This window comes from Elephas maximus, chromosome 25 (assembly GCF_024166365.1).
Source record: "Elephas maximus indicus isolate mEleMax1 chromosome 25, mEleMax1 primary haplotype, whole genome shotgun sequence".
In the NCBI taxonomy this organism is placed as follows: domain Eukaryota; kingdom Metazoa; phylum Chordata; class Mammalia; order Proboscidea; family Elephantidae; genus Elephas; species Elephas maximus.
Genome location: NC_064843.1, coordinates 68,770,445 through 68,796,594, shown reverse-complemented (window position 1 = coordinate 68,796,594; position 26,150 = coordinate 68,770,445). Strand labels below are relative to the sequence as shown.

Below are 26,150 nucleotides of genomic sequence, written 5' to 3'. Positions count from 1 at the left end.
AGGACTTTATTTGAGATAAGGAAAGGAAATTGAGGATAAGGTACAAGGAATAATAATAATCCTTTTACAGATCTTCAAAGCAAATCATGAACTCCTTTGTCTCTGTTTTTGAAGCTCAACGGCAGCAAAATAAGTAGACAACTCCCTGGATGGTGCATCTCCCAAAAGGACGTTCAAAGCTAAAACACCGTACACTTCTGCAGTAGCAGGTAGTGGGCTTCTTTAGGCCTGGAGAAACAGAGGAAGCATTAGGCATTGAGTACTAGGTCAGGGTTGGGTAGTAAGCAGAGAATCCTGGAGAAGTTATGCACTGGGTTGAGCGGTTCTGCCATGTTGACTAAATTAGGACTCGAAGCAGTGATCAACCTCAACAGGGTAAACAGCAAATGTTGGCTACACAGGATTAGAGGCCTTCTCTGATATCACAGGTAGCAATGCTGTGCTCAGGGTAAAGACAACTTCTGATTCTTCAATAGAAGATGGCTCTTGTCTGAAGGTCTGGGGAAAGAAGAGGAGTGTCAGGCAGAGTGGGCAAGGAGGAAAGGAGAAGCAGAGCCAGACTAATAGAGATACGCTCAGAAGCCACGTGTCCACTTACAGTAGACATAATACTGGTCCTCTTAGGATGGTGAGAATTTACATTTTTGTCACAAATCAAAAGAAATCTTACTGGCTATGTGTTTGTCGTGCAGAATCACAGCTTCCTCAGTCCCAGTCTCTCATTTATATGTGGCCCCCACGCCCTAGAATAGGCATCTCAAACTCAGGGCTGGTAACCTCTCATTTCAAGCACAGCCTCCATGTATGACAAGTTCCTCTAATAGGCCTTGGGTCACCTCTCTAGCTGACGTGTCTGAGTTTTACTCATACATGTTATGGAACCAAATCCTTTGGTGCTGAGGTGCCCCGGAAGAGCCTCTAACACCAATGCTTTTGTTTTCCAATGATTTTATGGTTAGTTTGAGACACAACTGGAGCTGAACCCCCTACAGCACATGGGTCTCACCTGAAGCCTCTTGGACTGAGCGCTCATCTCCTGCAAAGGAGACTGCCATGTCCTGGTCCCCTGTTTCAGGCTCGTCCTGGGCTGGAGCCTCATCATCCGCTTGTCTGAGTGGGTCAGCCTGGGCCTGGAGGGCCAGCAGGAGAATGGCAGCGAGGAGGGCGAGGGTCCTCATGGCTGTGAGTCACCTGGAGGTCAGCGTCCTGTATGGCAGAGCAGGAGCCTGAGCGTGTTGGCGAGTGAAGAGAGTCAGCCAGTATTTATACGTCTGTTAGGAGAAGGCTCAGAGATGAGCGATCCAGTTAGAGAAGGTGTGTATTTGTTCCGGGGATGGTGTTTGAGGGCTGCCTGTTGCCCTCAAGGTGCTTTGATGTTACTCTGTTCTGGCTGCTGTAATTGCACCAAAGGTCTGTATGTCTAGTGTCTGCACTTAGTGTATGTTGACAACGCTGATAAGGGCCTGATGTATTTTCCTGTTGCCCATCTGCTTGAATCTTTACCTCTTAATATTCAAAAAAAGAAGAGAAACAATGCTTTCATTCGATAAGCTCAGGGAAAAAATTTTTTTGTGAAGGTGGGCCTTGCTGGAGCTCTAGACCCTTGGGCCAGACCAGGCCCCAGTGGAGTAGTGCTAATTCACTGCAGGATTCAAGGGTCACTAATCCTGCCATGGAGGATCTCAAGGTTATAAGGAGAGTAGGCTTCTGTCAGTACTAGTGTGGAAAGGACAATGACCCTATCAGGCTTCTGGTAAAATGAACTTCAGATTCAGGGCCAGTAGGATATTAGGTAATGCAATGGTCAGACTAAAGCCAAAAGATGGACACACATTAAATGTTTACGAGTTACAACTCCCCACTTTGAGAAATATCAGCCTGACTGATGTATACACAGCTTCATTCTGAGCCTGTGAAATTTTTATGAAAATTAATTCATGCACATAGAATGAAATGCAAAAGGTAGAAATAGTAATGTGTAAAAAAATTAACATTGTCTTCTATACCTGTGCCCAGCTCTTCAGCTTTGCGCCAGAAAGCCACCACTATTAACAATCACACACATCATTTCGCACCTTACTTTATTCACCTAATGCTAAAGCTTGGATATACCACTGTATATCGACGCACATAGATCTGTCTCATTTTTTAAAAAAGAGCTTTGTAGTATTCCAGTGCTTGCATATGCCATAATTTAACTATTTTCTATAGACTTTATTAACTATATTTCTTATTATTAAAATACCATTAAATTAATACAATTTGGTTATTTCTAAACTTTTGTAGTTACAAGCAAGACTGAAATGAATCGTTTTTCACATATATCATTTTACCCACAAGTGATTATACATAGATTTGAGATAAATTCTTAGAAGAACGTGAACTGGGTCAAAGAACATGTCACGTACAGTTTATAGATATTGCCACATTGCCCTCCATAGAGGTTGTACAATAACAGTCACAAAAATATAGAAGCCTGCTTGCTCTCCCCTCAACCCCTGCCAATGGCATGTGTTTCAAAAGGTCCTGTTATTAACCAGTTTCCACCCTGCCTTCTTCCTGCCTATGTTCAGGTCAGCAGTGTGCATCACTGAAAGTACTCGATATCGCACAGTCTCTTGCGTGCAGCTCAGTGTGACCAATAAACAGAGCTCTCTGACCACTAAAATGTAATGCTTATAGAGAGCATCCCTTTTAAATGACAACAACATAAATTTTTGTTGTTATTGCTTTCTTTTTTCCTCCTTGTTTCTGCTCAGATCACGGAAGTAGTTGGATTTTCAGCAGCTCTCTTTTGTCCATGAGGAAGACAGTTGCTAAACATGGATGGTGAGGCTAGTTACCTGGCTACCTGAGGCCACTGCTGAAACACTTCACCCAGCCCTGGGTTGCCCACATCTGGATTTTTTTGCCCTGAGAAAAACAAGCTCCTTACTTTTTTAAGCTGTTGTTTGTTGGGTTTTATGGTGTTTGTGGCTGAAAGCAATCTGACACGTTTTAGGAAGATTTTTGCGCTTTGCCAGTCTGAAAGGTAAACATTGGTATCCCAGTGTAGTTATGACTGCATAGTCTTATGAAAGAGGTTCCTCGTGTTTTAATGTCTAAAACGCATTTGTATTTATTTTCTCAGAAATTTCCTTTCCTTTTTCGCCCCCCCTTTTTTGAGAGGGCATTGTGGGTTGTTGCTTTAATTGATTTGTAGGAGCTTTTTATAAATTCAAGAAATTAGCTGTTTGTCATATGCACCACAAATACTTTTCAGTTTGTCATCTCTCTTTTGACTTTTCTGCTTTTGCCATTCAGAAACTTCAGACTTTTACATAGTTTTTATTTATTTATTTTAAACAATATTTTATAGTGTTGCCTTTGGTGAAAGTGTACACAGGAAATTAGATTCTCCTTTAACAATTTCTATACATACTGTTCAGTGACATCGGTTACGTTCTTCACAATATATCAGCACTCTTCGTTATTTCTGTTTTGGTTGTTCTGTTTCCATTAACCTAGCTTCCCTGTCCCCCCTTGCCCTCTCATCTTTGGTCTAGGGTGAACGTTAACCATTTGGTCTCACACAGTGATTATTTGGAGGAGCGCAGCACTCACAGGTGATATTATTTATTTTATGGGTCGATATATCATTTGGCTGAATGGTGACCTCTGGGAGTGTTTGAGTGCCAGTTTTAAAGAGTATCTCAAGGCGGTAGTCTCGGGGGTGTATCTAGTCTCAGCCGATCTGGGAAGTCTGCCCTTTTTTCCTTCCATTCTACCAGGGCCCAAGTATTGAGTCCCTGGTCAGAATCGTTGGTAGTGGTAGCTGGGCACCATTTTGTTCTGGTCTCAAAGTAGCGGATGTCGTTGTTCATATAAACTATTGGTTTTGTAGACTAGTTTCTTCTTTGAGTCTTTGGCTTCCTTCTTTCTCTTTAACTCTGGAGGAATAGAGATCAATGGTTGTATCTTAGATGGCCGCTCACTTTTACATCCCTAGATCCTACTCACTAAACTAGGATGTAGAACATTGTCTTTATGGACTATATTATGCCAAATGACTCAGTTTCTCCATGAGACCATGGTCCGAAGGTCTCAAACCCAGTAGACCAATTCCATGAGATGTTTGGCTATACCTAGGAAGTATCCATAACTGTGCACCCCATGTGCTTTATTTTATACTTCAAAATACACATAACACACATAAACGTGTATATGCATATGCTTGCATTTATTCATATATGCCTTCCTGTACATATTTATGCAAACTTATATATCTATGTATCCAAACAGAGAAGTGGGGGAGAGGAGGTAAGGGAACGTCTCAAAAGCTGGGAGAACCTTCCCACTCACACCGAGGGCACTTGCTCATCATAGCCATTTTGGGACTAGGTTGGGCAACACCCCAAACAGGGAACAGAAAGGGAGCTAATCTGATGAAGCTTTAGCCCCTTTTTTTTAAGATTGTGCAAACTGGCTGTGGGAGTTCGTAGGCTTCATAATATGAGGGGGCGAAGGGATACCGTGGTGCTGCAAGTGAGTGCTATTGAATCTTGCTGAGGTCTGAGACAGACGGGGCGGTGGGATAAGAAGTTCAAGGGCAGCAGGGTGAGGGAATACTTCAGACTGGCAGGTATCACATAGGGACATCCACAGTGGGACACTGTGGGACAGTCTGTGCAGGGGTGCCCATGGTGGAAAGACATAGAAAGTGCCCACCTTCACCACTGTGAAGTCAAGCCCTACTGCCTACATCAGTGTCTGTGACCAGCTGAACCACCCCTTCCATGCCTGTGTATTGAATTCCAGAGATCAAGCATCCAGAACTCCTGAGTCAGCACTCAAAAAAAACCTAAGGACTTAAGTACCGTCTAGTGGTTTTCAGGAGAAGATACCAAGCCCACTCCACTGGGTCGATTCTGACTCACAGTGATCCTGTGGGCCTGAGTGGAGCTGCGCCACGGGGTTCCCAGAGCTGTGAGTCTTTGTGGAGTTGGGCTGCCACATTTTTGTCCTGTGAAGCCGCTAGTGGGTGCCAGCCCTGTCCTTTTGGTTGGCAGCCGCGTGCTTGACCCCTGCACTACCAGGGCACCCAATCATAGAATTTTCCCACAAAAACTAGAATACAAAATTTAATATAAAAAAACAAAGATAACAAAATGGTCCACATTCTAGAAAAAATAGTAAAATACAAAAAAATCACGAGAGAAGAAGGTCCAGTCAAAAGCAAAACATGAAGAAGAGGAAATTTCTCCTATGGAGGCCACAGTAAAACAAAGAATAAATAATTTTCAAATACTTGTGGCATTTGAAAACAGAAGACCTAGGTTACAAGTCTAACTCTAATAAATGCTTGCCGTTTATCCTTGGAGGCAACATTTAAATCCTACGATCTTCAATATTCTCTTATGTAAAATAATAGTACTAATGTATTATTTCAACTTATTTTAGGATGAATATATAGCCCAGTGTGATGAGAAGTGTTATTGATTGAATAACTACTATAGGTTAGTTAGTGTTCTCAGGATAGAAACATTTACTGTACTAATAACAGTTAACATCTATTGATTACTAAGTGCTTTTCATCTAGCATTGTAATTAATTATCAGAAAGACCCTATTAAGTAGATATTGACATTAACCATTTTTATACAGATGGAAAAATAAGCCATTGAGAGGTTAAGTACCTTACTCAAAGTCACAAAAGATTAAGCAACACAGTTGATGACAAATCCCATATACTTAACCACTATCATATGCTCTCTCAATTTTTCTGAATTCTAAAGTGCTGAACCTATGTAAGGGATTGGGGTTATTTGTATTCTGAGCTCAGAATCATTCAGTTGCTATTGTTTAGTGGATACTTGCTGACTGGATCCCTGCCTTAGGATTTTATGTGAAACCCCTAGGACCTGATTTTTTCTTTTCTTTCACCTTTCAAGTAGGTGAGGAAAAGGCATCACCATCCAAAATTCTCATTTGCAGTCATTCTTGGTGAATAGATATCATTATTATTAGGAAATGGTAGCTGAGACTATTATCATCCTGTTCACAGACTGGTCTATCAAATTATACAATGGCCAACAGGATTGGTTGATCAAAGTCTCCAGGATGTATGGTCTTGTGAGAAGAAAGAAGTCTTCAAAACTGAGACCCATCTTGGGGTTCAGCACCTCTTGTAGTGCAGCAGGGTCCTCAACACCTCTGAGGAAGGAAAAGAAATATCCCTGTGTATGTACAATTTTTTTTTATTATGTACAAATTAGTTGGGTGCAAGACCAGAGATAAGGGGCGATTCACTAAAAATGGACTTCTGTGTTTACATTGCAATGTTTGTGTATGTGCTTATATTTGGGGAAAGATGGTGGCACAGAGGAGTGGGTGAGGGGAGAGGATAAACCACACAGAGTTTCCTTGTTACCCCCAAATGCCTATGATATTCCTCTGATCCAGCAGTTCCAACCATGGCCATGTTTCCTATCTATTTGATGATCATCTGTATGTACCATTCGTATGTCAAACTGATAGGGATTCTGATAACCCTCCCTGCTCTACATCTGCCTGAATATTTGACATCCACAATGCAGTTTTGTCTAAGGCATCTATCTGCTGTTTCATTGAACCAGAACTTTTTTTTTCCTTTTTCCAAAAACAGGGAGTTACTTCTGAGAGTAAAAGTGTCAATCTTTTAATGCTACTAAAGTAGGGTAGAACCACATCTTTGTAGCCAGGTCCTCTTTGTAGGGTTGGGTTTCTAAGTCACAAGGAAAGTGTTGCCTTCTCTGAGAGGGTGGCAGCCAGTGGGATGGACAACTCTGACTCAGTGAAGAAGAAACAGATAGGAGTTACTTTCATGCCATAAGGCACCAACACATGTAAGACATAGTTTTACAAATTTAATTAGGAAAGACACAAAAATCAGAATCATAACAGGCATTTAAAAACTACCTAAAAATCCTGGGGGTGGACCAAGATGGCAAAGTGAGTGGATGCTCCCATCTACTCCCCAAGATACTAACACACTGAACAGTGAATAAAAACAAGCACAAACTGAGATCTTGGAACTCCAGACAGCAACTGAGGAATTGGAAAATCGGAGGGAGACCAGAAGTGGGGAAGAGGAGGAGTGGGGTGAGCACAGAAACTGAGAGATCCCGTGTGCTAACATCGCTAACATCGAGTGTGAGCTCATCACAGCCATTTTGGGATGGGACTAGGTAACAAACACCCCAAGCAGGGAAAACACAAAGGGAGCTTATCTGAGGAAGCTGTACCTGGATTTGTTTTAAGGTGGCAAAAATTGGCAGTGGGAGTTCACAGGCCCGCAAGGAGTGGGCGTAAAGGAAGACCTTAACACTGCATGAGAATACTGCTGAGGCTTGCTGAGTCCACAACTAACAGAAACTAGGACTAGGGAGAGCTGCATGGGCAATAGGGTGAGGAGAACAATCCAGACTAACAGGCAAGCAGGAGGCAGCTCCAGCAGGACACCGTGGGTAGCGAGTGTGCCAGTGCAGGGGTGTCCATGAGGGAAAGACTAAAAAAAACTCCTCATCATCGCCACAGTAAAGGTGATTCTCACCACACACACCAACAGAGTTGCCCAGAGAAAACCCCCTCTCCTACACATGTGTATTGAGATCAACCGTACAGATCTCTTGAATTTTCTCACAATAAACAGGGTAAAAAAATCAAAGAAAAGATTACAAAATGGCTCAAGGTCAACAAAAACTAGTAAAAAACAGAAAAGCTCAAGAGAAGAAGGAAAACTTGAAAGCAAAACATGAAGAAGAAATCTTTCCTATGGAGGCCAGAATATCGCAAGGAACTGATGATTTTCACACTATGGTTGTAAATATGTTTAAAGAAAGCAGAAACAAGCTAGCAGAGTTCAGGAAGCAAATGGAGGAACGAAAAGAGAGATTCAACAAGGACTGTGAAAACATAAAAAAGAAAAAGAAAACAAACTACTTGAACTGAAGAAAAAAACATCTGAGTTAGAAAAAGCAAGAGAAACACTCAACAATAGAGTTCAACAAGAAAAAAACATCTGAGTTAGAAAAAGCAAGAGAAACACTCAACAATAGAGTTCAACAAGCAAAAGGCAGGATATCTGAATTAAAATACAAAATATCGGAACTCGTCGAGTCTCAAGAGAAAAGAACAAAGAAAAACAAACACACCCAAAAAGAAATGTGGGATTGAATTAAGAAATCTAACAGAATTAATGGAATCCCTGAGCACCACAACCGTAATAAAACCATGGAAACAATTTTCCAAGAGGTAATCAGAGAGAATTTCCCAGGCCTGAGCAGAGAGCCAAGCCTGCAAATAGAGGAAGCTACACGAACCCCCATCAAAAGAGACACAAAAAGATAAACTCCATGCCATATCCTAATAAAATTCTTGAAATCTAAAGACAAGTAGAGAATTTTGAAAGCTGCAAGAGAAAAACACAATTTAAATGGGACCTCAGAAAAATTAAAAACTTATGCTCATCAAAAGACTTTATTAAAAGAGTAAACAAACAGCCTACAGACTGGGAAATAATCTTTGGAAATGGCTTATCCAATTAGGGTATAATCTCTAAAATCTATAAAAAACTGCAACAACTCAACAACAAAAATACAAACAACCCAATCACAAAATTGGCAAAAGACATGAACAGAACCTTCACCAAAGAGGACATCGCAGCAGCCAACAAACATATGTAAAGATGTTCACCATTATTAGCCATAAGAGAGATGCAAATCAAAGCTACTATAAGATACTATCTTATCCCAGCTAAAATGGTATTGATAAAAAAAGAAGAGAGAGAGGCGGGGCCAAGATGGCGGACTAGGTGGACGCTACCGTGGATCCCTCTTGCAACAAAGACTCGGAAAAACAAGTGAATCGATCACATACATAACAATCTACGAACCCTGAACAACAAACACAGATTTAGAGACAGAGAACGAACAAATACAGGGAGGCAGCAATTGTTTTCAGAGCCTGGAGCCAGCGTACCAGTCAGCGGATTTTCTGGAAAAACTAGTTTCCCAGTGATGGCTCAGAGACAGCAGTCCATATCAAACCACATAAAGAAGCAGACCATGACAGTTTCTCCAACCCCCCAAACAAAACAATCAAAATCTTTCCCAAATGAAGATACAATCCTGGAATTATCAGATACAGAATATAAAAAACTAATTTACAGAATGCTTCAAGACATCACAAACGAAATAAGGCAAACTGCAGAAAGAGCCAAAGAACACACCAATAAAACTGATGAAGAACTCAAAAAGATTATTCAAGAACATAGTGGAAAAATTAATAAGTTGCAAGAATCCATAGAGAGACAGCATGTAGAAATCCAAAAGATTAACAATAAAATTACAGAATTAGACAACGCAATAGGAAGTCAGAGGAGCAGACTCGAGCAATTAGAATGCAGACTGGGACATCTGGAGGACCAGGGAATCAACACCAACATAGCTGAAAAACAATCAGATAAAAGAATTTAAAAAAATGAAGAAACCCTAAGAATCATGTGGGACTCTATCAAGAAGGATAACTTGCGGGTGATTGCAGTCCCAGAACAGTGAGGGAGGACAGAAAACACAGAGAAAATAGTTGAAGAACTCCTGACAGAAAACTTCCCTGACATCATGAAAGACGAAAGGATATCTATCCAAGATGCTCATCGAACCCCATTTAAGATTGATCCAAAAAGAAAAACACCAAGACATATTATCATCAAACTCGCCAAAACCAAAGATAAACAGAAAATTTTAAAAGCAGCCAGGGAGAAAAGAAAAGTTTCCTTCAAGGGAGAATCAATAAGAATAAGTTCAGACTACTCAGCAGAAACCATGCAGGCAAGAAGGGAATGGGACGATGTATACAGAGCACTGAAGCAGAAAAACTGCCAGCCAAGGATCATATATCCAGCAAAACTCTCTCTGAAATATGAAGGCGAAATTAAGATATTTACAGATAAACACAAGTTTAGAGAATTTGCAAAAACCAAACCAAAGCTACAAGAAATACTAAAGGATATTGTTTGGTCAGAAAACCAATAATATCAGATACCAGCACAATACAAGGTCACGAAACAGAACGTCCTGATATCAACTCAAATAGGGAAATCACAAAAACAAACAAATTAAGATTAATTAAAAAAAAATAACAATACACATAACAGGGAATCATGGAAGTCAATAGGTAAAAGATCACAATAATCAAAAAGAGGGACTAAATACAGGAGGCATTGAACTGCCAGATGGAGAGTGATACAAGGCGATATAGAAGGATACAAGTTAGGTTTTTACTTAGAAAAATAGGGGTAAATAATAAGGTAACCACAAAAAGGTATAACAACTCCAGAACTCAAGATAAAAGCCAAGAAAAACGTAACGACTCAACTAACATAAAGTCAAACACTATGAAAATGAGGATCTCACAATTTACTAAGAAAAACGTCTCAGCACAAAAAAGTATGTGGAAAAATGAAATTGCCAACAACACACATGAAAAGGCATCAAAATGACAACACTAAAAACTTATTTATCCATAATTACGCTGAATGTAAATGGACTAAATGCACCAATAAAGAGACAGAGAGTCACGGATTGGATAAAGAAACACCATCCATCTATATGCTGCCTACAAGAGACACACCTTAGACTTAGAGACACAAACAAACTAAAACTCAAACGATGGAAAAAAGTATATCAAACAATAAGCAAAAAAGAAGAGGAGTAGCAATATTAATTTCTGACAAAATAGACTTTAGACTTAAATCCGCCACAAAGGATAAAGAAGGACACTATATAATGAGAAAAGGGACAATTGATCAGGAAGACATAACCATATTAAATATTTATGCACCCAATGACAGGGCTGCAAGATACATAAATCAAATTTTAACAGAACTGAAAAGTGAGATAGACACCTCCACAATTATAGTAGGAAACTTCAACACACCACTTTTGGAGAAGGACAGGACATCCAGTAAGAAGCTCAATAGAGACACGGAAGACCTACTTACAACAATCAACGAACTTGACCTCATTGACTTATACAGAACTCTCCACCCAACTGCTGCAAAGTATACTTTTTTTTTTCTAGCGCACATGGAACATTCTCTAGAATAGACCACATATTAGGTCATAAAACAAACCTCTGCAGAGTCCAAAACATTGAAATATTACAAAGCATCTTCTCAGACCACAAGGCAATAAAACTAGAAATCAATAACAGAAAAACTAGGGAAAAGAAATCAAATACTTGGAAAATGAACAATACCCTCCTGAAAAAAGACTGGGTTATAGAAGACATCAAGGAGGGAATAAGGAAATTCATAGAATGCAACGAGAATGAAAATACTTCCTATCAAAACCTCTGGGACACAGCAAAAGCAGTGCTCAGAGGCCAATTTATATCGATAAATGCACATATACAAAAAGAAGAAAGAGCCAAAATCAGAGAACTGTCCCTACAACTTGAACAAATAGAAAGTGAGCAACAAAAGAACCCATCAGGCACCAGAAGAAAACAAATAATAAAAATTAGAGCTGAACTAAATGAATTAGAGAACAGAAAAACAATTGAAAGAATTAACAAAGCCAAAAGCTGGTTCTTTGAAAAAATTAACAACATTGATAAACCATTGGCTAGACTGACTAAAGAAATACAGGAAAGGAAACAAATAACCCGAATAAGAAACGAGAAGGACCACATCACAACAGAACCAAATGAAATTAAAAGAATCATTTCAGATTACTACGAAAAATTGTCCTCTAACAAATTTGAAAACCTAGAAGAAATGAATGAATTCTTGGAAAAATACTACCTACCTAAACTAACACATTCAGAAGTAGAACAACTAAATAGACCCATAACAAAAAAAGAGATTGAAACGGTAATCAAAAAACTGCCAACAAAAAAAAGCCCTGGCCCGGACGGCTTCACTGCAGAGTTCTACCAAACTTTCAGAGAAGAGTTAACACCACTACTACTGAAGGTATTTCAAAGCATAGAAAAGGACGGAATACTACCCAACTCATTCTATGAAGCCACCATCTCCCTGATACCAAAACCAGGTAAAGACATTACAAAAAAAGAAAATTACAGATCTATATCCCTCATGAACATAGATGCAAAAATCCTCAACAAAATTCTAGCCAATAGAATCCAACAACACATCAAAAAAATAATTCACCATGATCAAGTGGGATTTATACAAGGTATGCAAGGCTGGTTTAATATCAGAAAAACCATTAATGTAATCCATCACATAAATAAAAAAAAAGATAAAAACCACATGATCTTATCAATTGATGCAGAAAAGGCATTTGACAAAGTCCAACATGCATTTATGATAAAAACTCTTACCAAAATAGGAATTGAAGGAAAATTCCTCAACATAATAAAGGGCATCTATGCAAAGCCAACAGCCAATATCACTCTAAATGGAGAGAACCTGAAAGCATTTCCCTTGAGAACAGGAACCAGACAAGGATGCCCTTTATCACCGCTCTTATTCAACATCGTACTTGAAGTCCTAGCCAGGACAATTAGGCTAGACAAAGAAATAAAGGGTACCCGGATTGGCAAGGAGGAAGTAAAGCTATCACTATTTGCAGATGACATGATCGTATACACGGAAAACTCTAAGGAATCCTCCAGAAAACTACTGAAACTAATAGAAGAGTTTGGAAGAGTCTCAGGTTATAAGATAAACATACAAAAATCACTTGGATTCCTCTACATCAACAAAAAGAACACCGAAGAGGAAATAACCAAATCAATACCATTCACAGTAGCCCCCAAGAAGAGAAAATACTTAGGAATAAATCTTACCAAGGATGTAAAAGACCTATACAAAGAAAACTACAAAGCTCTACTACGAGAAATTCAAAAGGACATACTTAAGTGGAAAAACATACCTTGCTCATGGATAGGAAGACTTAACATAGTAAAAATGTCTATTCTACCAAAAGCCATCTATACATATAACGCACTTCCGATCCAAATTCCAATGTCATATTTTAAGGGGATAGAGAAACAAATCACCAATTTCATATGGAAGGGAAAGAACCCCCGGATAAGCAAAGCATTACTGAAAAAGAAGAAGAAAGTGGGAGGCCTCACTCTACCTGATTTCAGAACCTATTATACAGCCACAGTAGTCAAAACAGCCTGGTACTGGTACAACAACAGACACATAGACCAGTGGAACAGAATTGAGAACCCAGATATAAATCCATCCACGTATGAGCAGCTGATATTTGACAAAGGACCAGTGTCAGTAAATTGGGGAAAAGATAGTCTTTTTAACAAATGGTGCTGGCATAACTGGATATCCATTTGCAAAAGAATGAAACAGGACCCATACCTCACACCATGCAGAAAAACTAACTCCAAGTGGATCAAAGACCTAAACATAAAGACTAAAACGATAAAGATCATGGAAGAAAAAATAGGGACAACCCTAGGAGCCCTAATACAGGGCATAAACAGAATACAAAACATTACCAAAAATGATGAAGAGAAACCCGATAACTGGGAGCTCCTAAAAATCAAACATCTATGCTCATCTAAAGACTTCACCAAAAGAGTAAAAAGACCACCTACAGACTGGGAAAGAATTTTCAGCTATGACATCTCAGACCAGCGCCTGATCTCTAAAATCTACATGATTCTGTCAAAACTCAACCACAAAAAGACAAACAATCCAATCAAGAAGTGGGCAAAGGATATGAACACACATTTCACTAAAGAAGATATTCAGGCAGCCAACAGATACATGAGAAAATGCTCTCGATCATTAGCCAATAGAGAAATGCAAATTAAAACTACGATGAGATTCCATCTCACACCAACAAGGCTGGCATTAATCCAAAAAACACAAAATAATAAATGTTGGAGAGGCTGCGGAGAGATTGGAACTCTCATACACTGCTGGTGGGAATGTAAAATGGTACAACCACTTTGGAAATCTATCTGGCGTTATCTTAAACAGTTAGAAATAGAACTACCATACAACCCAGAAATCCCACTCCTCGGAATATACCCTAGAGATACAAGAGCCTTCACACAAACAGATATATGCACACCCATGTTTATTGCAGCTCTGTTTACAATAGCAAAAAGCTGGAAGCAACCAAGGTGTCCGTCAACGGATGAATGGGTAAATAAATTGTGGTATATTCACACAATGGAATACTACGCATCGATAAAGAACAGTGACGAATCTCTGAAACATTTCATAACATGGAGGAACCTGGAAGGCATTATGCTGAGCGAAATGAGTCAGAGGCAAAAGGACAAATATTGTATAAGACCACTATTATAAGATCTTGAGAAATAGTAAAAACTGAGAACACATACTTTTGTGGTTACGAAGGAGGGGGGAGGGAGGGAGGGAGGGAGGGAGAGGGTTTTTTATTGATTAATCAGTAGATAAGAACTGCTTTGGGTGAAGGGAAAGACAACACTCAGTACATGGAAGGTCAGCTCAATTGGACTGGACCAAAAGCAAAGAAGTTTCCGGGATAAAATGAATGCTTCAAAGGTCAGCGGAGCAGGGGCGGGGGTCTGGGGAAAATGGTTTGAGGGGACTTCTATGTCAACTGGCAAAATAATTCTATTATGAAAACATTCTGCATCCCACTTTGAAATGTGGCGTCTGGGGTCTTAAATGCTAACAAGCGGCCATCTAAGATGCATCAATTGGTCTCAACCCACCTGGAGCAAAGGAAAATGAAGAACACCAAGGTCACACGACAACTAGGAGCCCAAGAGACAGAAAGGGCCACATGAACCAGAGACCTACATCATCCTGAGACCAGAAGAACTAGTTGGTGCCCGGCCACAATCGATGACTGCCCTGACAGGGAGCACAACAGAGAACTCCTGAGGGAACAGGAGATCAGTGGGATGCAGACCCCAAATTCTCATAAAAAGACCATACTTACTGGTGTGACTGAGACTAGAGGAATCCCGGCGGCCATGCTCCCCAGACCTTCTGTCGGCACAGGACAGGAACCATCCCCGAAGACAACTCATCAGACATGAAAGGGACTGGTCAGCGGGTGGGAGAGAGATGCTGATGAAGAGTGAGCTAATTATATCCGGTGGACACTTGAGAGTGTGTTGGCAGCTCTTGCCTGGGGGGCGGGGATGGGAGGATAAAGAGAGAGGGAAGCTGGCAAAATTGTCACGAAAGGAGAGACTGAAAGGGCTGACTCAATAGGGGAAGAGCAGGTGGGAGTACGGAGTAAGATGTATGTAAACTTATATGTGACAGACTGATTGGATTTGTAAACGTTCACTTGAAGCTTAATAAAAGTTAATAAAAAAAAAAAAGAAGAGAGAGAGAGAACATTAAATGTTGGTGCGGATGTGGGGAGACTGGAATCCTTATCTACTGCTGGTGGGACTGTAAAAATGGTACAATCACTATAGAAGATGGTATGGTGCTTTCTCAAAAAACTAGAAATAGAATTACCTCATGATCCAGTGGTAACGGGTATGATTCAGCAATCCCACTCCTAGGTATATACTCTACCCAGAAATACCCTAGAGACCTAAAAATAATGATACGAACAGACACATGCACAACTGTGTTCATGGCTGCTTTATTCCCAATAGCAAATAAATCGAAACAACCAAAGTGCCCATCAATGGAAGAATGGATAAGCAAATTGTAGTACATACATACAATGGAATACTATGCAACCATATAGAACTATGATAAGTCTGTGAAACATATTACAACACGGATGGACCTGGGGGGCATAATGCTAAGTGAAATAAGTCAAGCATATAAGGACAAATAGTACATTATTCCTCTTTAATAGGGAGATAATTACAGATGTATACAGAGAGACCAATTCTCATTAGCGGTTACCAGGGGGATGGGGTGGGGCAGGGGGAGTATGCTTTAGATCGTACAGACTTGTTATTTTTGGTGATGGGAAAACTGACACTGAATGTAGATGTAGTAAGCACAGCACACCAAAGTAAAAACAAGTGTTTGAGCACATGCAGGTGGATACAGGCAAATAGGTATATGGGTAGGTATAGGTATGTATATAGGTGAGAACAGATAGAAGTATCTATAAACCAAAAAACCAAACTCAGTGTCGTCGAGTCGATTCCGACTCATAGCGACCCTATAGGATAGAGTAGAATTGCCCCATAGAGTTTCCAAGGAGCGCCTGGTGGATTCAAACTGCTGACCCTTATGGTTAGCAGCCATAGCACTTAACCACTATGCCAGCAGGGTTTCCAGAAGCATATAAAAAAAGCATCTATAGGTATGTGTAAATAAAAATATGTGGGTGAAGGCACATACATTCCATTGAAGACACAAATACGGATACTCAGGCATAACCAAACACCTTCCAATATTTGTTTTCTGAGTTTGAAGGCTTAGGACCATAGTCTCATGGGACAACTCAATCATTTGGCATAACACGGTTCATAAAAATCACGCTCTGCACCCTAGTGAAGTGAGTAGCATCTGGGGCCTTAAAAGTTTTTGAGCAGCCATCTAAGACACAATTACAGGTTTCTACTTTTCAAGAGCAAAATAGTAAGAAGGTAGCCAAAACTGTATAAAAGAAACAAGTGTACAAAGCCACGACCTTATCTATCCTGAGCCCAGAAAAACTAGATGATGCCCAGCCACCACCACTGATCATTTTGACCTGCGTCACAACGTTAGTCCCAGACAGAACGAGAGAAAAATATGGAGCAGAGCTCAAATTCTTACTTAAAAAAAAAAAAAAAAAAAAAAAAGCCAGGCAAACCAGAACAGTAGGGAACACAGGACTTCCTGGGACGCTCTTTAAACCTAGAACTAAGCCTATTCCCTGAGATCACCTTTTAGAGAAATAGCAGAGTGACACATAAAACAAAAGATACTACCCATAAGATCTGTGCCCTAGTTAAAAACCATCAGTTTGAGAACAAAAGTCAACAATTACTCAAAAGCAAAGATGAGAAGATAATGGGGCAGGGAAGCTAGAGTACTGGAAAGGGAACAAACTGAACACAATTATAGAGAATGTCGACACACTGTGATAGGTGTAATGAACGTCACTGAACAATTTGTGTGGAAACTGTCAAATGGGAACCTAACTTGCTATGTAAGCTTTCACCAAAAACTCAATAAAATATTACTAAAAACAAAAAACTGCAGGGAAGAATCAAATATGTTCTGACTTCATAGTTTTATTTTAGTAAACATAAATCTAATAGTAAGAATTTTATAGGTTCACTTGCTCCTGGACTTTTGTTGTTGTTACTTGTGTAAATATCATTTATTCTTAAACAAACAAACAAAAATTCTGAGAGAAGGTCTGCAGGAGCACGGTTTTACACTTAGTGCACATTGGGGTCTTGTGTAACTCTCAAGCACATGGGAAGAAAGATTTTGGGAGGGCAATGACCAGGATGGATTTGTGGGTTAGAGGCAGACTAAGATGTCAGTTGACATTCATTTCTCTGGATACATAATTGTAAGATTTAGAAAAGGCCAATTAACTACAGGCATACCTTGGAGATGTTTTGAGTTCAGTTCCAAACCACTGCAATAAAGTGAGTCACACTAATTTTTAGGTTTCCCAGTGCATACAAAATTTATGTTTACACTATAGTCTATGAAGTGTGCAATAGCATTACATCTAAAAAAACAATACACGTCTGTCTTAGTTATCTAGTGCTGCTATAACAGAAATAGTGTTACAGGGCAAGGCTTCTCAGCTCAGAACTAAGCCCTGCCTAGGTTCTTACCTCCTTCTGACCAAGAACGACCGGGAGAGGCTCAGAGGTTCCACACAAACAAAGGTTTATAAGGGAGAGAAAGTAAAAGGCTTGCCAGGGAGAGAGGCAGAGGGGTTTCCACCTACACTAGCCCTCAGTCTCTTTCTGAACAAAGGATTCCCCAGGGCTTATAAAAGTTCTTAGGCAGGAAAAAGGCATTATCTTTATTCATTAGATGGGTGGAGATTTCTAGGAGAAGGGGAGGGATTATGAAAATCAAATGCGCAAGCAGTTAGAATTCAAGATGGACTTCCTCGCAGAGGATGCTGGAACCAAGACAAAGTCTGTCACAAAGGCTGCTGGGACGTCGAACATGACTTATTCTGGGATGTTGTACACAGGTGATGCCTCTGGATCTTGGTTCAAGGAGGGGTCCCTGTTCATGTTTGTCTCATGGGGAAGGTCATTCATAGGCCACGTTGATCTTTACTGTGCACACTCTGCACCTGGTGAGGCCTTGAAAAACCGTTCGGGAGAATTATCAGTAATTTATAGCTGGTCGAGCACACAGGGCCTTGAAATGTAGCCCCTTATCTTGTCTAAGCACCTAGTTTGTTAATTACAAGTAGTTCTTGGGTGCCAGCAGTAAAAGTTATACGGTGGTCTGCACTTAGGTTTAGATTTAATTACAGCTGGTCGAGCACACAGGGCCTTGAAACGTAGCCCTTTTTTAATTCAGCCAGCCCAATCTCTTCCCTGTCTCAATACCACAAGCAGATGGTTTTAACAAAGAGAAATTTATTCTCTCACAGTCTAATAGGCTAGAAGTCTGAATTCAGGGTGCTGGCTCCAGGGGAAGGCTTTCTCTCCCTGTTGGCTCTGGAGGAGGGTCCTTGTCATCAGTCTTCTCTTGGTCTGGGAGCATCTCAGCGCAGGGATCTCAGGTCCAAAAGATGTGCTCTGCTCCCACCGCTGCTTTCATGGTAGTATGAGGTTCCCCTATCTCTTCGCTCTCGTTTCTCTCTTTTACATCTCAAAAGAGATTGGCTTAAGACGCCATCTAATGTAGATGATATCAGTATAAAAAAAAATCAGTATAACTTCCACTAATTCATCTCATTACATCATAGTGATAGGATTTACAACACATAGGGAAATCACATCAGATGACAAAATGATAGACAATCATACAATACTGGGATTCACACAATACTAGCCAAGTTGACAGATATTTTGGGGGGACACAATTCAATCCATGACAATACCTTAATTAAAAAATACTTGTTTCTCTGTAGCATGCGATGCTGTTTGGTAGCATTTTACCCACAACAGAATTTCTTTCAAAATTGGAGTCAATCCTCTCAAATCCTGTCACTGCTTTATAAACTAATTTTATGTAATATTCTAAATGTTGTCATTTCAACAATGTTCACAGCATCTTCACTAGGAGTAGATTGCATCTCAAGAAACCACTTCCTTTGTTCATCCATAAGAAGCAACTCTTCACCCATTCAAGTTTTATCATGAGACTGTAGTAATTCATATTTTCAGGCTCCACTTGTAATTCTAGTTCTCTTGCTATTTCCACACATCCGCAGTTACTTCCTCCACGGAAGTCTTGAACCTTTCAAAGTCATCGATAAGGGTTGGAATCAACTTCTTCCAAACTCCTGTTAATGTTGGTTTTTTGACCTCCTCCCATGAATCGCGAATGTTTGTAATGGCATCTAGAATGGTGAATCCTTTCTAGAAGGTTTTCAATTTACTTTGCCTAGATCTGTCAGAGGAATCACTATCTATGACAGCTCTAGCCTTACAAAATGTATTTTATTAAATAATAAGACTTGACAGTCGAAATTACCCCTTGATCTATGGGATTCAGAATGAATGCTGTGTTAGCAGACATGAAAACAACATTAAACTCCTTGTACATCTCCATCAGAGCTCTTGGGTAACCAGGTGCATTGTCAATGAGCAGTAATATTCCGAAATGAATCTTTTATCTAAGAAGTAGATTTCAAAAGTGGGTTTAAAATATTAAGTGAACCATGTTATAAACAGATGTGCTGTCATCCAGGCTTTGTAGTTCCATTTATAGAGCACAGGCAGAGTAGATTCAGCGGCAGACCGGTAAATGAGCACTGGCTTCAGTTGAAAGCCACCAGCTGCGTTAGCCCCTGTCAAGAGAGTCAGCCTGTCCTTTAAAGCTGGGAAGCCGGGCCCTGACTTCTCTCTAGCTGTGGAAGTCCTAGAAGGCATCTTCTTCCAGCAGGAGGCCGCTTCACTTGCACCGGAAACCTGCAAGTCCCGGAAGGCACCTTCCTCCAGCAGGAGGCCGCTTCACTTGCACCGGAAACCTGCAAGTCCCGGAAGGCACCTTCCTCCAGCAGGAGGCCGCTTCACTTGCACCGGAAACCTGCAAGTCCCGGAAGGCACCTTCCTCCAGCAGGAGGCCGCTTCACTTGCACCGGAAACCTGCAAGTCCCGGAAGGTACCTTCCTCCAGCAGGAGGCCGCTTCACTTGCACCGGAAACCTGCAAGTCCCGGAAGGCACCTTCCTCCAGCAGGAGGCCGCTTCACTTGCACCGGAAATCTGCTGTTGAGCGCAGCCCCCTCATCAGTCACCTGAGCTCTGCTGTTGAGCGCAGCCGCCTCTTCAGTCACCTGAGCTCTGCTGTTGAGCGCAGCCGCCTCCTCAGTCACCTGAGCTCTGCTGTTGAGCGCAGCCCCCTCCTCAGTCACCTGAGCTCTGCTGTTCAGCGCAGCCCCCTCCTCAGTCACCTGAGCTCTGCTGTTGAGCGCAGCCCCCTCCTCAGTCACCTGAGCTCTGCTGTTGAGCGCAGCCGCCTCTTCAGTCACCTGAGCTCTGCTGTTGAGCGCAGCCCCCTCCTCAGTCACCTGAGCTCTGCTGTTCAGCGCAGCCCCCTCCTCAGTCACCTGAGCTCTGCTGTTGAGCGCAGCCGCCTCTTCAGTCACCTGAGCTCTGCTGTTGAGCGCAGCCCCCTCCTCAGTCACCTGAGCTCTGCTGTTGAGCGCAGCCCCCTCCTCAGTCACCTGAGCTCTGCTGTTGAGCGCAGCCCCCTCCTCAGTCACCTGAGCTCTGCTGTTGAGCGCAGCCGCCTCTTCAGTCACCTGAGCTCTGCTGTTGAGCGCAGCCGCCTCTTCAGTCACCTGAGCTCTGCTGTTGAGCGCAGCCGCCTCCTCAGTCACCTGAGCTCTGCTGTTGAGCGCAGCCCCCTCCTCAGTCACCTGAGCTCTGCTGTTGAGCGCAGCCCCCTCCTCAGTCACCTGAGCTCTGCTGTTGAGCGCAGCCCCCTCCTCAGTCACCTGAGCTCTGCTGTTGAGCGCAGCCCCCTCCTCAGTCACCTGAGCTCTGCTGTTGAGCGCAGCCCCCTCATCAGTCACCTGAGCTCTGCTGTTGAGCGCAGCCCCCTCATCAGTCACCTGAGCTCTGCTGTTGAGCGCAGCCCCCTCTTCAGTCACCTGAGCTCTGCTGTTGAGCGCAGCCCCCTCCTCAGTCACCTGAGCTCTGCTGTTGAGCGCAGCCGCCTCTTCAGTCACCTGAGCTCTGCTGTTGAGCGCAGCCGCCTCTTCAGTCACCTGAGCTCTGCTGTTGAGCGCAGCCCCCTCCTCAGTCACCTGAGCTCTGCTGTTCAGCGCAGCCCCCTCCTCAGTCACCTGAGCTCTGCTGTTGAGCGCAGCCCCCTCATCAGTCACCTGAGCTCTGCTGTTGAGCGCAGCCCCCTCATCAGTCACCTGAGCTCTGCTGTTGAGCGCAGCCCCCTCCTCAGTCACCTGAGCTCTGCTGTTGAGCGCAGCCGCCTCTTCAGTCACCTGAGCTCTGCTGTTGAGCGCAGCCGCCTCTTCAGTCACCTGAGCTCTGCTGTTGAGCGCAGCCCCCTCCTCAGTCACCTGAGCTCTGCTGTTCAGCGCAGCCCCCTCCTCAGTCACCTGAGCTCTGCTGTTGAGCGCAGCCCCCTCCTCAGTCACCTGAGCTCTGCTGTTGAGCGCAGCCCCCTCATCAGTCACCTGAGCTCTGCTGTTGAGCGCAGCCGCCTCTTCAGTCACCTGAGCTCTGCTGTTGAGCGCAGCCCCCTCATCAGTCACCTGAGCTCTGCTGTTCAGCGCAGGCCCCTCCTCAGTCACCTGAGCTCTGCTGTTGAGCGCAGCCCCCTCATCAGTCACCTGAGCTCTGCTGTTCAGCGCAGGCCCCTCCTCAGTCACCTGAGCTCTGCTGTTGAGCGCAGCCCCCTCCTCAGTCACCTGAGCTAGATGTCGCTGCAGCCTCTACATCAGCACCTGCTGTTTCACCTCGCACTTCTGTTACATAAGCGGCTTCTTTCCTTAAACCTCACGCACCCACCTTTGCCAGCTTCAGACTTTTCAGCAGCTTCCTCACCTCTCTCAGCCTCTGCAGAAGTGAAGAGAGTTAGCGCCTTCCTCGGATTAGGCTTCCGGGTCAGGGAGTGTCGTGGCTGGTCTGGTCCTCTCCCCAGACCACTGAAGCTTTCTCCTCAGCAGCAGTGCCGCTGTTTCCCTTTCCTATCATGCATTTCCAGCTTTCGATTTAAAGTGAGAGGCCTACAACACTTCCTCTCACTTGACCGCTTAGAGGCCATCCTAGGGTTATTAAACTGGCCTAATTTCAACATTGTCATGTCTCAGGGAATAGGAAGGCCAGAGAAGAAGGAGAGAGGCAGGGAACAGAGCAGTCAGAAGACACATTTATCAGTTAAGTTCACCGTCGTATGCGGGTGTGGTTCCTGGTGCCCCAACACAACTACAATAGTAACATCAGAATCACTGGGCACAGATTGGCAAAGAGATATTACAATAATTAAAAAAAAAAAAAGCTCAAAATATTTCGAGAATTACCAAAACGTGACACAAAGAACAAGTGAGCACATGCTGTTGGAAAAACGGCATCAATAGACTTGCTTGATGCTGGGTTGCCACAAACCTTCAATTTATAAAAAACGCACTACCTGCAAAGCACAATAAAGAGAAGCACAGTAAAACAAACTATGCCTGTATTCTAATTCAGCTCCATACACAGAAACACAGGGGCAGTGGCTAACCAGAGTTCCTTCCAGACGGCCCAGAAGCACTGAAGTTTAACCACCACGTGACTAACCTGTCTCCTAACCCTAGTACTTTCCCAGGGACGGTTACTGACGGTACAGAACGCACAGAAAAAGGCTTCCACCCATACTGAGGCCCAATCTGCCCTGTACTTCCTCCCTCCACACCACAAAAATCCGCTGCGGCCATCCCTCCCTCCCCCTGCCGACCATTTGGCAGAATCTGAACCAGATACCCCGCACAGCGCGGCTCAGACCGAAATTCGTCCTGCATCATCAGGTCCCCTGGCCAGAAACCTGCCGCCTTCAGTCCGCAGGGAAGGGACCGGGCGCGGGCGACGCTGCAGAGTGCGGAGGATGCGCGCGGGCTTCCCGGGCTTCTCCGCCCTGCTGGCGGCGCTGCAGAGCGCGGAGGATGCGCGCGGGCTTCCCGGGCTTCTCCGCCCTGCTGGCGACGCTGCAGAGCGCGGAGGATGCGCGCGGGCTTCCCGGGCTTCTCCGCCCTGCTGGCGACGCTGCAGAGCGCGGAGGATGCGCGCGGGCTTCCCGGGCTTCTCCGCCCTGCTGGCGACGCTGCAGAGCGCGGAGGATGCGCGCGGGCTTCCCGAGCTTCTCTGCCCTGCTGCTGGCGGCCGAGCAGAGCGCGCATGAGTCCGGGCACAGCTCGCGGCCTGGGGCGCCAGCCTTGCTCCTCTCCGACACTAACACCCCACGCTCCGGCGCCCTAAGGCGCAAATGTCGTTCATGCAATCCTGTGCATGAACGACAGCACCCGGAACCGCTTGCCAAGCACGCCCACCAACTACTTGGTGGATCCCCACGAATGCAGGGTCCTCACGCGGTGCCGGCTCCCCGCCCCCCGCGACTGAGGAAGGTTATTCGAGATCTGCCCTCCAGAAAGCCTTCCTGAGCTCAGCAAAGGGCTGCGGGTGCAGGACTTGCTGGACACGGGACTGGGGTGCCCCTCTGGCTATCCTCTCCTTCCCAACCGGCGGGTCTCAGCCTTGGAGGGGCCGTGGTAGTCCTTCCAGACCTGCCGCTTTGGGGGCGGGGGACGGGTAGAACGGAGGTTACTGATCAGCCGTGGCTCTGAAGGAGATGACTCGCGCTTCGGGGTTTGAAATAGGGCAGGAAGCGCTTTGCTGGGAGACACCCCTGTCTCGCGCGGGGACCATTCCCAGAAAGCAAGATGGCAACGCTTTTTTAGCGCCCTTCAACTTGTTTCTTTCAGTACCCGAAAGGGGCGCCTCCGCCCACTTCCGCCAGGCTCCCTGCAAACTCATCTTCCGCGGCAGGGTTAACCCTAGGCCGGGGGAGCTGAGGGGGTTACTTTCATAAAGCTCCAGCATCAAGACCCCCAGGGCTCTGTGCCCCGTCTCTAACACACACGCCCTTGAGGACCCCGGCGGGGCTCCTTGGAGCAAGTCCCGGCGCCGGGGTCAACTGTGTTCCTTGTTTACATGACTGCCCCCTCCAACTCCCCGCCGCGCTTTTTCAAGGACAAGGAAGGCGGTGCTCGGCGTTACCGGCTCAGGAGGAGGAGGAGCTGGTATTAGTTGAAAAAAGCTCTCCCGATATAGCACCCGGGTTGGGAAGGGCTATGACAATACGAGATCCTCAGAGTCATCGGCCCCCATCCCAGGTGCGTGTCAAAGGATATCTACCCTCTCCGTCCCTTCCAGTCACGGACAGCTCTGTCTTTCGCATTCCTCAGCCTGTTCAGAGGTGGTTACTTCGCCAAAAGCTTTTTTGTGTAAGTGAAACCCCAGTTTGTGTTAAGTGTGTGGCCTGAAGCTCAAGGTGGTTGGCGCTGAAAGAAACCTTGGGACTAAGAAATGGCTGTTCAAAAGCCCCGACTCCCTCTTCTTAGAGCTGTGGGATTTTTATCTGTGACTTTTCTCTCCGTTTCCGTTAAATTCACAGCTTGTGTCCAGAATCCATTTTCGAACGTTAATATCGGATAAATACAAGAAATATAATAATATAAAACGATTACTGTGTATGCATGTGCCAGCAAATGCTGGGCAAGATACAAAACATTAATTTCTAATGTCACCCTCATAACTATCCTAAGTAGATGGTACTACCATTTTATTGTTCCTAAGGCCTAAAGTTACACAGACAATGAGGTCTATTGGAAAATAAAGATAAACGCTAACTCTGACCCTGACCCTTGACCCTAACCCCTAACCCTAACCCCTCACCCTAACCCTAAAACGCTCACCCTCATCCTCACCCTCACCCTAAACCCTCACCCTAAACCCTAACCCCTAACCCTAACCCTGAACCCTTAACTAACCCCTAATAACCCTAACTCCTAACAACCCTAACCACTAAACCCTAACCCTAAACCCTAACCCTAACTCCTAATGCCTAACTCTAACCCTAACCCCTAACCTCTATCCTCTAACCCTAACCCTATCCTTAAACCCTAACCCGAACCCGAGCCCTAATCGTAACTGGAACCCTTACCGGATTCCTAACCCTAACCCTAATCCAGATGCCCCTCACCAAAGTGCGATGCAGAAAATTTTAATAAACTTTTGTTATGCTAATTGACCTAGAAATAACAAGAACACAGTCTTCAGTCCTCAGTCCTCAGTCCTCAGTCCCCCGTCCCTGCTCCTCTGCCCCTCAAATTGTTTGCTTGTGTTCAGAGGATTTCTTAGCCTTTGGTTTAGTCCAGTTGTGCAGATTTCCCCAGTGCTGTGTTGTCTTTCCCTTTACATAACATAATTCTTGTGTATTATCTAGTCGTGAATACCCTCTCCCTCCCTCCCCACCCTCGTAAACATAAAAGAAAGTTTATTCTGTGTTTAAACCTTTTCTTGAGTTCTCATAATAGTGGTTTCACACAATATTTCTCCTTTTGCAACTAATTTCACTCAGTATAATGCCTTCCAGATTCACCCATGTTATGAGATGCTTCACGGATTCATTGTTGTTCTTTATCATTGCCTAACATTCCAGTGTATGGATATACCATAATTCGTTTATCCATTCTTCCGTTCATGGGCACCTGGCTTGTTTCCATCTTTTTGCTGTTGTGAACAGTGCTGCAATGAACATGGGTATGCATATATCTATTTGTGTGCAGGCTTTTATTTCTTTAGGATGTATTCCAAGGAGTGGGATTGCTAGATCGTATGGAAACCCTGGTGGAGTAGTGGTTAAGTGCTATGGCTGCTAACTAACCAAAGGGTCAGTAGTTCGAATCCGCCAGGTGCTCCTTGGAAACTCTATGGGCAGTTCTACTCTGTCCTATAGGGTCACTATAGGGTCGCTATGAGTCGGAATTGACTCTGCGGCACTGGTTTTTTTTTTC

General features: G+C 43.7%; 1 protein-coding gene across 4 annotated transcripts; it reads right to left on the bottom strand.

Annotated features, from left to right (window-relative positions):
* Window positions 1-100: 100 nt before the first annotated feature.
* On the bottom strand, window positions 101-21,813 carry LOC126067690 (defensin-5-like). Of its 4 annotated transcripts, none has more exons than XM_049869806.1 (4): window positions 21,774-21,813; window positions 20,916-20,993; window positions 1,007-1,206; window positions 101-228 (listed from the first exon to the last, which is right to left on the bottom strand). In XM_049869806.1, the coding sequence occupies exons 3-4, from the start codon at window positions 1,176-1,178 to the stop codon at window positions 116-118; spliced, it is 285 nt and encodes a 94-aa protein (XP_049725763.1). In that variant the 5' UTR covers window positions 1,179-1,206; window positions 20,916-20,993; window positions 21,774-21,813; the 3' UTR covers window positions 101-115. The 4 variants fall into 4 exon arrangements, with proteins under 4 accessions (XP_049725763.1, XP_049725764.1, XP_049725765.1 ...); XM_049869807.1 differs by lacking the exon at window positions 21,774-21,813 and adding an exon at window positions 21,579-21,618; XM_049869808.1 differs by lacking the exon at window positions 21,774-21,813 and adding an exon at window positions 21,540-21,579.
* Window positions 21,814-26,150: the final 4,337 nt, after the last annotated feature.

Excerpts from the sequence above, each read along its gene's own strand:
- LOC126067690 (XM_049869806.1), bottom strand. The coding sequence starts at position 1,178 with ATGAGGACCCTCGCCCTCCTCGCTGCCATTCTCCTGCTGGCCCTCCAG. Across the intron at positions 229-1,006 it reads CTCAGTCCAAGAGGCTTCAG|GCCTAAAGAAGCCCACTACC; the intron begins GTGAGACCCATG and ends CTGTTTCTCCAG.